This window comes from Coffea eugenioides, chromosome 7, assembly GCF_003713205.1.
Source record: "Coffea eugenioides isolate CCC68of chromosome 7, Ceug_1.0, whole genome shotgun sequence".
Classification (NCBI taxonomy): domain Eukaryota; kingdom Viridiplantae; phylum Streptophyta; class Magnoliopsida; order Gentianales; family Rubiaceae; genus Coffea; species Coffea eugenioides.
Genome location: NC_040041.1, coordinates 27,730,662 through 27,745,259, shown reverse-complemented (window position 1 = coordinate 27,745,259; position 14,598 = coordinate 27,730,662). Strand labels below are relative to the sequence as shown.

The 14,598-nt window shown below is 35.7% G+C and overlaps 1 protein-coding gene across 1 annotated transcript; it reads right to left on the bottom strand.

Moving 5' to 3' along the window:
* Positions 1–1,231: 1,231 nt before the first annotated feature.
* Positions 1,232–14,047, bottom strand: LOC113778203 (calcium-dependent protein kinase SK5-like). Its single transcript, XM_027323521.1, has 7 exons — positions 13,251–14,047; positions 10,258–10,401; positions 9,985–10,137; positions 9,632–9,747; positions 2,997–3,164; positions 2,621–2,845; positions 1,232–1,595 (listed from the first exon to the last, which is right to left on the bottom strand). Exons 1-7 carry the CDS (start codon positions 13,888–13,890, stop codon positions 1,467–1,469), a joined length of 1,575 nt encoding a protein of 524 aa, XP_027179322.1. The 5' UTR covers positions 13,891–14,047; the 3' UTR covers positions 1,232–1,466.
* Between the last annotated feature and the right edge of the window lie 551 nt (positions 14,048–14,598).

The following is a 14,598-nucleotide window of genomic DNA, read 5'->3' as shown; positions in this document are numbered from 1 at the left end:
CAAATCCCCTGCTTCATCTCACCTCCCTTCACGGCTGTCTCTTCTTAGTTCTCTCGGGTTCTTTCTGGCTCTATCTCTCTTTCTGTTAAATTAATCAACAATACCAAGAATACCAATAACAAAGAACAAGTCTTTTTTAGATGTGGATCTTTGTTTTACAAGATACTTTTCTTTTTCTTTTCTCTTCTTTGGATTAGAATATTTTTTTTGATTTTTTGACGTATTTTATTTATCAGCTTAATTCTGATTAAATTGTTATTATTTATTAATTTTTTTTTTGTTGTAGCTGCTTTGCTATTGGAGTTAGGCATGGTAGACTTCTTTATGATGGAGGTTAAATTTTCTATTTTTTTGCTAATCAACTTTTTTTGGTGAATAATTTATTTTCGATTCAATAGAAGCTCATGGTGTAGATTTATCAGTTTATGGGACTTCTAAGGTACTTAGAACCTAGGCTCAAGTGCAATTTGGCTCAATTTGTACTACTGATTGCAACTAGCGAGTAAACTCATGGCTGTTTATGCTTAGTGAAGTGAATTTCTGTTGCATTTAATAGTTATACCAAGTGTCAAAATAGTGGAATGTAATGTAATAGTCTTTTTTTCGGACTTCTAAGGTACTTAGAACCTAGGCTCAAGTGCAATTTGGCTCAATTTGTACTACTGATTGCAACTAGCGAGTAAACTCATGGCTGTTTATGCTTAGTGAAGTGAATTTCTGTTGCATTTAATAGGTATACCAAGTGTCAAAATAGTGGAATGTAATGTAATAGTCTTTTTTTCGGTTACTATTTGGGCAAACTGTACATACTACCTATGTGAGAGGGGTGCAAGTTTGCTCCTGCTATAGGTATCTAGATTTCCTTGACAAGTTTGTGATGATTTGAGACTAGATATTAGTTTTTGAAATGCTTCATGTGATGATTAATCTTATTGATGTGCATTAGTAAATGGTTTATGTTACCTAATGAAGTCAATTTCCTTTTTATTTTTCAAATTATATACACACTACAAATTCTTTATGGGCATCCATGGTAAATTGTCACCGTACAACGCGCAATTCATTCCTCCTAGCGTTTTAAAGATTAGCATGGAGATATAACCCAATCTTGGCCCTTAATAGCCTCCAATGATAGCTATCAATTCTCTACTTAGATTTCCGTGTCATCTCATCCATATTGGAGGAGAGAGAGAGAGAGAGAGAGAGCGTTAAACGAGAGAACGTTAAACGATTATCAGATTAAACTAGGGAGGGGGTTAGTACTTTCCAGTAGACAAAAAAATATTGATCAAGTCCGGTTACAGATATCAAAAGTGCTGTGCCTATTTTCAGGAGGATCAGCCATCAGAGAGGCAGGAAGGGAAAGGAAAGTATCCTAAACCTTATACAGTTATCAGCGACAAAAGACAGGCTCATCATAGCAAAAACAAAATCAGAAAAGTTGATACAGATGAGCTTCACATAATTTATTCGCTGTTTTGATAAACTCCCAAGGCTTCTCCCAGCTTCAAAGTATTCCTCATGGTCCTCCTGCCAACTCCACCGTTTCCTTTCCTCATCATTGCAGCAAATTCTCCATAGTCAATCTGTCCATCCTGACATTTGGAAAAGCAAATCTCAGGATGTGAACACCAAACATAGAAGCATAATACCTGTATCTTCAGGTAAATAGATCAAGAATAGAGGTGTTTTGAAGTAGCAGAAGCCTAAGAGCGTCATAAATATCTAACTCCCTAAACTCTATAAAAGCTTCGGATCCCAACTTTAAGGACTGTAGCAAGTGGCAATAAATACAAGATACAATCAAGAATGTTACCCAAAAAAAGACGCCGAGCTCAATTTTCATTTAAATTGGGACTTCGATGATGGAAGACAAATTTATTTTATATTCAGGGTCTCTGGAGCTGATATATAGGATGTTCAATTTTCATAAACATTATTAGGTGATACAAAATAGAGGGAGTTCTGTAGTACCTTTTGGGTGTGAATATCAATTCATCGTTCAATGTGTTAAAAAGAGATATCAACACTTAGATGATTTTAAGAGTTTAAATTATTTTATGATGTGGCAAGAGTTTATTGGATTAGAATAATAGGCATGATACCTAAAAGGGATGGTTGAATTTCCCTCAAAATTGATCTGAAACTCCTTTTACCATGTGCCTTACCAGCTAAAGTATTCAACATAACACACAAGAAGAAAACATTAGGTGCTGAGGGAGGCTACACTGATTGATGTGGCTCCAACTTCATTTAGTGGCACCTCATGGATCACAGCTCCACTAAATGTGAAGCAATGCCGAAATCCAAATTCAACTTACATCCACGTTTCAGATTTCAAGCAGAGGGTCCAGCCATGTGTGTCAATAACCCAATGTTTTATCTCTACTCAAAATACTTTTGTGTTCATTACTTCAAGCAGGTGATTGCAAAACTGCAAACAGCAAATTTAGGCTGCAGCAAAAGTGGAATCAAAACAATATTTTCATGCCAAGTGACAAGCCTCATATGGACCAATAAATCTCTTGTCCAACCACCAAAACATAAACAAGCGATCTCCATTTTTTTGCCTCTCTAAGGCCAAAATTAACATCACAAAAGAAAGAGGAAGGAAACTTACATTATCTTGATCAATTTCTTTGATCATCTCGTCGAGGTGGAGTTCACTTAAACCAAATTCCTTGCAAGCCTGTTGGAGCTCATCAATGGTTATGTAACCACTTCCATCTTTGTCAAAGAAAGAGAACGCTGATACTAGATTCTCCTCTCTCTCTAACTTGTTTAAGTGCACAGTAGCAGCAAGAAACTCACCATAATCTATTGTTCCACTATTGTCAATATCTGCCTATCAAAGACACCCAGAAAATTATTTATCACTTGCTACCAAGTAACACTTCTCAAAAAAAAATTTATGAGTAAAGTGGGATAAATAAATAAATACCCACATATGTTTGTTAGAGAACAGAAACTAAATGAGGCTTAAAAGGCAATCTTACTGCTTCCATAAGATCCTTGATCTCAGACTCCATGAGTTCAGAACCTACTCGCCTTAAACCCTCTTTCAGTTCATCAAAGGTTATTGTCCCACTATTGTCTGTATCTATCATTCTAAATAACTCCTTAAGGCCACCAATTTCTTCTTCTGATAGCCTCTCAGCAATTACCTGCAAAGAAAATGAATAAGTATATGGCTAAACGTGTATGGGTCTGGCTTCATGTAAAATTGAGCACAAGTTGCAGTACAGTGCTTGCAGCATGGTACTACCTAACCAGCAGCATACAAAAGGAGACCTAGTTTGTTTAAAATAGACTTGGTGAATGATGAGAAAAGTTAATTTCCATAGATTTTTGTGGCAGAAAGTCACTTTCTTCAATATGGATCTCAGTACAGGCTGTTTTTACCATACTTTCTTGATAGATATACAAGAAATTGGACAGCATTGCCTTCCTATTATTTAGTTCCTTAATTTTAAGGACCAGCCCTCCTCTGATTTGTACTTATGCTCCTTCAGTTAATAAACTTTTGTCTTTCACATTTAAAGAACACATATAGGGAACAGACTCCCAAATAAAGAACCAGTTAAGAAAAATATGATAGCAATGACAGTATAAACTCTCCATAATAGACATGTTTAACATAAGTAGGCCATCAGCAATTTCCCTTATCTTGTTTTAAAAGGAACACTAAGGCCTAGTTTGGAAGATAAGGGATGAAAAAAAGAGAAGAGAAAGCTTATGAGACAAAAGAAGAGAAATATTGCTCAAAAGTTCAAGAAAGAAATGGCTTTCCAAAAGTTAGAAAGAGAACTCTTCCAACTATTAAACGATGATTTCCCTCCATTTCTCTTCACTTCAAACTCCCAAACATGAGAAAAATGCTACATTTCATTTTCTTATTCTTCTCTCCAAAGACGATAGGCTTGAGAAGTTCTAGACTGAATAATAAGGCAGAAAATATAAACAAAATCGACAAAGAATTTATTATTTAGAACCCCCTTAGCATTTAACAGGTTCTCCTCCTTAGTCCATAAGGTTTAGTTTTTATGTCTAGGGAGTCGAGGGAATCGTTCTGCCAAAGTAATCAAAGGGCCCAAAATCTACACAGCCTAAGTACCCAAACTAGAGGCTGCAATCTGGATCAGAATCCATTTATCCATCCAGTTGACCCTTAATTAAATGGATTTGGATTGCCAATTTCCAGTGGCAGCTTTAAATGGTTTGACCAATTAAATCCACTTAACTTAATGGTTTTAAATGGATTATCCCTATAAACCATATAAAACCAATTACTTCAAAAAAAAAAAAAATGTCAAACCCTCTGACTCTGAAGTTCCAAACCAACAAGTTATGAAGTTCCTCAGCTCCTCAGTCCTTTCGAGATTCAAACAAGGGAAACCACAGAGACAAAAAGGAGGTGAGAGAATGAGACTGTTCAGACTATTAGAGATTAATCGAAGCGAATACCCATTCAGAATTGAAGCAATGTCCTTGAAGGCATCATTTTCTTCGCTATAAAATTATAAATCGATTCCTTAACCAATAAAGCCAATTGTGGATATTCTTCCTCCACAAGCCCCTTAAGACAATAAAGCCAGTGCTTTTAATTCTTCTTCTTATTCCAATCTCCGCTCATGGACTGGTGATCGTGACTCTTCTCATCTCTAAGCCATTTAATCCCACATCCATCTGCATCGTATTTGAATCATCCTTAATACCCCAGTCGCTGCCATGGATAAACTAATGATGCCCTAATTTCTCTTTTTTTCTGAATTTTTGGTAACTGGTAAGACAAAGCCCTAAATTGTCTAAGTGACGTTCTATTTAATCCTTCAATTAGAGCACTTGATTTAGCCAGAGTTTTGAGATGCTGGTTATTAGTATACCATAAACGAAAGCAACCCCTGGTTTTTGATGATGTTAAAGGTGGTATGGAAATGTTGGCCAACGGGTCGAAATGTATGAAAATGAATCATACGACCCGGATATTCTACAACTAGTGTGAGATTGTAGAATTTTGTTCAGATTTGAGGATTAGATACTTTGCGAGCTTTAATCCATTTTCTTCAGCAAACGGAGAAGAAGACAGATAAGAAATAGAAAGAAGAAAAAAGACAAGGAAAATGAACAAAAAAGATAAAGGAAGGAATTTCCTATTTGATAGCTAAATGGATTTTAAATGGATAATTGGATATCCATCATCCATTTGGATCCAATCCACATACAACCATTTACTAAATGGATTTAAATGGATTAGACCATTTAATCCATAATCCATTTATGTGAAACCAATTATAATCCATATATCCATTTTGACACCTCTAACCCAAACAGTGTAGTCTATGCTCATACTCTTGTGCACTATTTCTTGTTCTTTCCCTTCACAGAGCAATACCCCACCTCCATCATAGACAAGCAGTCCCTACATGAGCAGCTCTTTTAAAGCCACTCTCCTCTACATGTTAATACTCCACTGCTGCTGTACCACCACACTCTTCCCATTAACAGGAATGCCCAAAACTAAGGAAACAAAATTGCCAAAACCATCATTTAGACAGAGAGCAAATCAGGTAGATGGAGCAAAGGGATAGAACTAGAGAATTGCTGTATCTCCGCCACCCCACTTCTTGTCCATGTAAGCACCACAAACACACACCCGCAGAGACAGAATCACAAACATAAAAACAATGAAAATCAAACTAGAAGAATTTCAATAAAAATTCCATCTGTGAGCTACCCAGGGCTGCAAATTCAGAGAGATGTTTTGTAACACTCCATTGTACAATCTTTGAATCAATGATTAAATAGATTAACTGAAGCTGCACCAAAACCATTAGATTTTCAAGTTTCTTTTCAAGGCAACAGATAAATTTCAATTTATTTGGAAAAAATATAAAGCATTAGTTTGCTTCTTGAGAGGGTCAATGGCTCCAAGCAATTGATGAAGGCCAAAATGATTTGCTACTGATTCATCCACATCTTTATTGGGAGAGAAATAGAACGAGGACTTTTGCAATGAGGGAAGTTATGTGCTTGGGATTTAGGGAAGGTGCTTGGTTTGTAATCCTTGGTGGTTGGTGGTCTCTGGTGTTAAGGATCAAGAAACAAGAGAGGTTTGGAAAAAAAATATCGGAAAATACCATGGACTTAGGAACCAGACAATTCAGGACTATTTGTATTTTGAACTATAAAAATGATACTGCTACTTAGAAATGTTAGACAAGCAGGTAAAGTTTACCACAAATTAACATTAGGGACTATAGTGCAAAACATGCCAAACTTTGGGGCCTTTACCAAAAAAGGATACAATAGATATACTGACTCTCAGAAATTGAGCAGCACCAAGGGGCATCTTGAATTGAAACTTAAAATTTTGCGACCCAGGACCTATATGACAAGTTAAACAAAAAAGAACTCTTAAAAAAAAAAAATCCATGCAGGAATTTTAGTAGCACAACCTTGAGAAGATCTGCATAAACCAGTCACACCCTAATGTAGAATGTTGTCTTTATGTCCTCTGACAATATCACAAGATGATAATATGGTTGTCCTGAGTAATGCAATTTACTCTCTCACTTTTAATTTAAAAAAAAAAAAGAAAAGAAAAGGAAACTATACAGCAGCAGGTTCTGTTGTCCCCCTCTTGCTATTCCACAGTATTCATGCATGGAGGACTAGTAAAGATTTGAAACTGAACAAGATAGATAATCCTCTAACTAGGACCCAGGGTATCAACCAATATTATGACTTGTTGCCATACCTTCTCAAAACCTATACCCACTGCTCTCCATTTCCCAGAATAGAAATAGAAAATGGAGAATAAAGTGGCAGGAAAAAATGGAAAAGAAGCACCTAAGAGAAACTTTATTTCTATGTTATGTCAGCTTTTCTGTACAATCCAGTTCCACCATAAAGAGTCCACATAAATTAATTTGTGCACAACTGATATTGCTCAACCATGTTGCTTTCCTAGAGAGAATTGACTTTGCAATTTCCAATACTATCCTTAACATTTCAAGTCGCAGAATTTACCACCTTTGAAACTGTGAGACAAAAGTTTTAGACAAGGATTCAGTTATAAGAAAAAATGGCTACTTTGGTGCTATATGTTAAGTAAAATTCGAGCAATTTACAGGCAATACATGTTGAACTGTAAGAACTGACCTGCCGTAGATTATTGAACTACCTATCACGCCATGCATTTCTACTTCACTGTCTAACAAAGTTTGTGCACTGGAAGAAAGCTTATACTCTTAAAGGTACACAAGCAAATACATTGATGAAGGAGAATAAAATATGTGATCCTAAGCAACATGTCTCATTCACTGCTTAAGGGAGAAACAAACTAATAACCAAAACAAAAAGGAAGAAGAAGACAAATAAAACAGGCTTCAATTAGCATTTACCAGCATTATCCTTGGGCATCATACAGCTACTTCATTCTCACCCCCAGGATGCACTTTTAAGTATAAATACAATAAAGAATGCTAGAGCTAAAATGGCATCAAGAGATTAATCACAAAAACCAAGTCGAAAAGCAACTATTTAATGGTGATATTTGTCCATCATCACTTACTGTATTCAGCCAAAAATATCATTTCTAGTTCACTAAGTTCTCCTTATAACAAGCTATCTCTTTAGTACGTTACAGATACTGCTTTCTTAAATGATAGAAGAATCAGATTATTGAATTTTATGAAACTATTGTTCTTGTACCCAAAAATATTAACCATCACAATGTTTTATGAACTCAACCATTTATAAGTACAATATAAAACAAAGTACATTAATTGATATAAAATTCAAATATGGAATTAACAAGTGTTAGAGATTGCACTATATGCCTAAAGGAGCAAAAGTTTGTATCTGTCTACTTTCTCTTTGCCCAGCCTACCCAATAGTAGAATAGACTCTCATACTAGTTAAGTTATACAAAAATTTTAATTACTAAACAATTAGGTGTCAAATGGCTGGCCTAATTGTTGAAGTATCTGTTTCATGTTGCAAGAGTGTCAACCATTAAGGACATTAAAGCACAGGTTTATTCCACTTTGTAGTGTTCATCCAAAATTTACAACCATCATTTTTAAATCTCTTGTACTCAACAATTCAGATGGAATTCAAGTATTTAACATAAATTCGTTAATATTATAGGCGGCATAAATCTTCCAATTTTAGGCATTTATTTGCTAAGATAAGAACCAAGCTAGGAAAAACTAAAAGATTTAGATATCATAGAAATAAAATAATGGAAATATATTGCATTTGATATGATAAATCTAAAACAATGGAGATATGCTTTCTATCTACTCTATTGAAATTCTAAATAGAATGGGTCCTCTTAAATTTTGTTAAAACCAAGGCAAAGAAAACTTGCAATGTTGCATGGACTCAAGTATGGGTGTCAAACACAGGTATGCCTAAGGGATTGAATCATTGTTAGGATACAGAGGAACAGGCAGAGAGTTGGTTACAGGAATTGGAAATTAGGTTCTCATATGTATTTATACATATTTATATACATGTGAAGATAACTGTGTCCATACATTTGTATATACATATCAGCATCTGTTACATGTTTGAAACATTAAAAATGTGTTCCATGATCTTTAGAACAAATATATATCATTCAAACTCATACCCAATATTTGAAGTGGTATTTAATGGAAAATAATGTTTGTCTAAGTATATTAAGCTTTCAGAACTGTTTCAGTAGTAGAAAGAGCTCTAATAATTTCACCAAAAGCATTAGATTTTCATATGAGGGCCAAGTAACTAATATGTGATGTTTTAAATGTTATAACAAGTTAGCTTAATAGATTAGACCCAGTAATTATTTTGCTTATTTTTATGACTTTATCCAGTAACATGCTCATTTTTGCCCTAGTCATCAACTTTTTTTTTCAAAAAAAAATTTCTATCTTGACTTTTCTCATCATTCTCTCAGCTCAAGCCAGTTTTGCTTTCAACTACTTCTTTAGCTCTTTCCTGTTGGAGCTCAGAAACACCATTGCTACAGAGAGTGGGCTGGTCAGCACCAACTCTTCACCAGCGACAGGCAAGCCCCAACCTTTGTGAAGTTGAACGGAGCCCTTTCTGAAGTCAACATATCCAACTGAATCTGACTGGAACCCCATCCGGATTCCACACCCGTGCCCGTACCCCAGCCATTTCATGTCGAGACTTGAGCTTCTTGTTCAAATGGCAAGTCTATGAAATGCAGACTCTAAGAACTAGTGGTCTAATTGAAATAGTTTCAGCCTAAGCAAACTACATCACAAGATATCCACAGTCATCCACCACACAACATTTTTACCACAAGAGAAAAAAGAACAGCAACAAGTGTAAATCCTTATTTATTTTATTTTATTAGCATGATTTCCTAATCACAAGAGAAAAAAGAACAGCAACAAGTGCAAATCTTTATTTATTTTATTTTATTAGCATGATTTCCTATTGGATATGAAAACATTAGACTGCAAGCCAGAATAGGAGATACAACTTTTATAGCCTAGTAATTTTGTTCATCAGCATATCCATTTTATGGTTAAATATCGAAAATCGTTCTAATTGAAAAGAAGCATTCAAATATGTTCCACATGGATAATAGATTCTTTCTATAACAAAAACTTACACGCAAAGCCATCTTCTTGAGTTTGTTCATTGCAGAGAACTGCTTGAGGCGTGACAGTACAGCAGAATCAAGAGGTTTATCAGGGGCCATATTGTCATCAATAATCCATGGATGACCTACACCAGAAATGCAAAATCCTTTCATCAAGTAATCTAATAAAGAGAGAGGAAAAGACAACAACCCAAAAAAAAAAAAAAAGTAGCACAATAAGTAATTAAACACTTGCACCTTCCATTCCAGCAAAACTCCCTCCCTCCCTCCCTCTCTCTCTCTCCCCCTCCCTCTCTCTCTGTCTCATGCAAAAAAAAATTTAAAATGACACGTTGAATAATCGGCATACTAAATTGACTTACACAGAACTTCATGGGCTGTCAACCTTCTCTTTGGATTTCTATCTAGCATTTTTCGTATCAAATCCTTGGCAATGTCGGAAATACCAGGCCACGGTTCAGATTCAAAATCCAATTTTCCTTGTAGTATCTGGCGGAAGATCCCCATCTCAGTTTCTAGAAGCAGTAGCAAAAGAGTACAGGCATCAGGATTAGAAGCAGAAAAAAAGAATATTCTTACACAGAAATTGTTGCCCTCTTTGAAGAAGAGACAAGAGAACCAACAAACTTACTCACCAGCCCAAAAAGGTGGAACACCACTAAGTAAAATGTACAATATAACTCCAGCACTCCATACATCCGATTCAGGTCCATAATGCTTGCGTAAAACCTCTGGTGCAACATAGTAAGGACTCCCGACTACATCACAAAATGTTTCACCTGGAAAATGGCAACTAAAAACTGTTAATGACGAATAGACAAGCTAAAAAAAGATATTGTTGGACCACTTCAGGTTTACAATTGGAAACATCATTATCAGGATTAAGAACACAGATGCGCATAATATGTACACTTTCCAGGGCAAAGACAAGCTAAATAAGCCACCTTTTTTCAAGAAAAAGAAATGGTGGAATGAAGATAGTATAACTATAAAAGGCTCAAAAGCTTGGAGAAATAGAAACAATAACATCTGCAACTTTCAGTATCTAATTGAATCAAATGAGTGCACCTTTTCCCATTCAGCAAACAATTTAATTCATTGAAACAATTTGCTTCCATGATACAGCTAATACACAGATTTATACTCACTTTACAGGGCATGGTGTCAGCCTTAAATATGTAGTAAGGATGTTAATGGCCAACTGCCTAGTTCTCAGGAACAAAAGTATCCTAGGTGTTAACAAATTAAAAGTTAGAATATTGAAAAAAAATTGAGCAGGAATTTGATGGATCTAAATCCTGTAAATAAAGCTACCAAATTTACAGAATCATATCTATGGATCGTTAATTAACCCATCTCTAGAGTGAGTATAAGAAATTGAACATAAACCTTGGACTTTTGACAAAACCACCAAAAAACCCAACATAAACATTAATCTTTTGACAAATCTACCAAAATTCATAATGTGCTTTTCTGGTTATACATTAGAAATAGCATCAGAGAGCCATATCTCAAGTGGAAGTAATATAAAAGAAGAAATCTATCAGCAATCTATCTTATAGCTGCAGATAGCAGCTGGACTGCAAAACTCCAGAAAACCAGAACAACAATCCATGACAGAAAATATATGAATAGGCTTTCTTTAAAAAATACCATGAATATCATTGTAGGAGAATGGGTATTTGATTTTGGACTGACATGTGCATTTAAAAGTGACACTTGCAAAATTGAAATTGCAAATCGTGTAGCTATGACCACCACACTGCCATCATCTACATTATAATCAATGTTAAGGTCATCGTTGTTATTCCTATGGACTTCTACTTAAAAACTATGTACAGTGCTCAATCTTTACATAGGGCATATATCATGTAAATTTGCTCCCTAGTTTTCCACAATTCTCAAGTTTAAACTGCTAGTCTGCAATGTGGCAGTAATTTAAGTAATTATGGTTCATATTGTTGGAATAGGTAATCTCAACTTACATATTCACATTAGGGTGTTTTAAATCAACAATTACCTAGAGAGAATGAAAAGAAATTCAATCATGAATCCTATACTTTTATAGTTCAAATATGTTGCTAAACTACATAAAATGAGATGTGTGCATGCAACAAAGCCCAAATAAAAATAGGATGCACTGGATCTACAAAGGTACCTATTCCCAAAGTACAAATATTCCCGAACACTTAAAAATTAAAGGGTTTTAGACAATCAATCAAGAAATTGAACTGTTTCTTTGAGATGCAAAATGTAAAAGCAATGCAGGCCAACATCATCCTTTAACTAGTACTCCAGCTTTGAAAAAAGACGAATTGTTTGCAAAAGGATAGTGGCCTCCGAAAGCTTTTCATCATTTGCTTTTTACAGCTAACAGATACGTTCTTTTTAGCCTGTTGTTCCTTTCTCTATCCCAGATTCTCCTTTTTTGTCTCTTTGTAATAAACTTCTACAAGCTTTTCCTGGGGTGCATAACATCAGCCCAGATTGAAATCTAATCGATGTAGCAATTTGCCACCTTATCATCTGCTTGGTCAGTCCATTCATGACTACTATGTTTTACATTCAATAGAAAACACACTTGCAGTTTCTTTGAACAAGTATACTTTACAGGGAACAGAAAGTGCATATCTTAAAGACATTGAAATTTTGTTCCTCCTTGCAGAATACGGGGATAACTAGCCTCAATAAAGACATGATCCAAAAATTTTGGATTTCGCCTCCTGCTGTAATCAAAATCCTATAATTTCACGATTATCCATTTCCAGGGAAGTTGTGTATTTGCAGAATATAAAGTCACATGATTTTAAATCATGAAAACAACTACCAATCTCACTGTCCAGCAGAATCTTATCCTGGAAGAATACTTACTCTCCTGACTACAGCCTCATAGTGCCAATAGTCTCTCTCTCTCTCCTGCAGATAAACTACTTGTCTTAGGCCAACTTTCATATTCCATCATTTCCTTTTGAAAAGACACATATTGAAGGAGTAAAGTTCAGGTAGATACAAAGAAAATGCTACTGAAATGACAAAGAGAAACAAGAAATTTCTTTCTCAGGCAGCTACAACATTGATCTGTCAAAAGAAAGCTTCTCATTCTCCAAAACAAATATAATCTCTTTCCGAATTTTCATGCTAATAACCAGACACGTATTAACATCTGCTATCCTGCAAATAACTAGATGCTACAATCAAGCCAAACACTCAGAGAGAAAACCTGGCTCACAAATATAGAATCCTCAAATCTTTCAATGGCACTCTCTTTTTTTTTTTTTTCTTTTTTTTTCCTTTTTCAAACCAGCCAAATGAATAGGAGAATGGATGTTCCCATCTTATGCATACACAAAAGAAGATTCCAATTATCTACAGAGCCAAATTACACAAGAGATTTAAATTTGCCACCTGCAGAATAAGATGCCAGGATGTTGCAAATCACCAATTTAAGTGCCAACCCCCTGAAACCCCATCAATCTAAAGGAAAAAAAATGCCAAAGGATCTAATAAGTTGTCACTAAGTTCAATCAAGAGAAAAGGTAATGGCATTCCAGATCAACATTTACAGAAGAAAAATCAATCGAGAGCTGAATAAGGGCAACCAAGTTCAAGTTTTTGTTCAGAAAATAACCTGGCTTGTAGAAGACAGAGAGGCCAAAATCAGTGGCCTTTAGAGCTGCATCTTCATCAGCACTGGTAAACAAGAAATTCTCAGGCTTAAGGTCCCTATGCATAACCCCCAAAGAATGGCAAGCCTCCACAACCCCAACAATAGTTTTGATCAGCTTTGCAGCCTCTCTTTCACTATAATGTCCCTTTTGCACTATCCTATCAAAAAGCTCCCCACCAGCACACAACTCCATGACTATATGAACACAAAGAAAATCCTCATAAGTACCCTTTATTCGGACCACATTCGGGTGCTCAGAAAGATGGTGCATTATCTGAATCTCCCTCCAGACATCATCATAGTCCTCTTTACAGATGAGTTTCTTCTTAGGTATAGACTTGCAGGCATAGAGTACACCTGATGATTTCTCTGTGCACAAATGAGTTGTGCCAAACTGGCCTTGGCCTAGTTTCTTGCCTATACTGTAAATGGATTGGAGGGATTGGGTTCTGTAGGGGAGAACCCAACTGGGCTTCAATGAAAATGATGGACCTGATGACGATGATGGTGGTGGTGGTGCTGCTGCTGCAGTGGTTGATGGTGGTTTCTGGGTGGTGGCTTCTTCTGATGCTGTGGATTCTGGTGCTGTCTCTGAAGACATGATTCTTGATTGTGATCTATTTTCCTCTGAATCTTGGAAGGAAAGATCGCAGTAGTTTTATTCAGGGAGGAAGGAAGAAGCAAGGGGAGAAGAAGAAAGAAGTGAGCAAAGACTTTTTGCTTTTGCCTTTTGCCTATTGGGTTTTTGGCTGGTTTTAGGAAATGGATGACTAGGTAGACTTAATCACTTGGGCAGGAGATTGGGTCCAGTTTTATGACATTTAACAACATTTACTCTTCCTATATTTCCTCCGGTTTTTCAGTTTTGATTTTAGTATCTTTTTGGCGTCTTAAAATTAAGATGTGATTTGTTGCATAAATTGGAAAAAAAAAAAAAAAATGGTCCCACGAGAGGAAAAATGTACTATAGCAAAAATGCTCCCCCATCATCACGTGGTTGATTTTTCTTTCTAGTAGAGTATAAGTTGATAGACTTTTGAAAGTTCCAAGTCACATTTACTCAAAAAAATTAGGAAAAAAAATGGTTCCAAGCCACATTAGCTTCTTGGAAATGATGAACAAACGAGGTAACATAATCCAAATTTGCACCAATTGCTCAAACCGTATAACGAAGCTTCATCGGCACAACCTCATCTTTATGCAGGATTCGTATGAGAATCGTAGAATCCGATTTAGCCACAATATTATTCTAATAACTCGCTCCTTTAACATATGACCAAATATTTGATAATCAAATTTGACCAATTAA

Coding starts and splice junctions, on each gene's coding strand:
- LOC113778203 (XM_027323521.1), bottom strand. CDS start 13,890: ATGTCTTCAGAGACAGCACCAGAATCCACAGCATCAGAAGAAGCCACC. Junction 10,138..10,257: donor TGTTCCACCTTTTTGGGCTG/GTGAGTAAGTTT, acceptor TACTGCTTCTAG/AAACTGAGATGGGGATCTTC. Junction 2,846..2,996: donor TCAAGGATCTTATGGAAGCA/GTAAGATTGCCT, acceptor TGTCTTTGATAG/GCAGATATTGACAATAGTGG.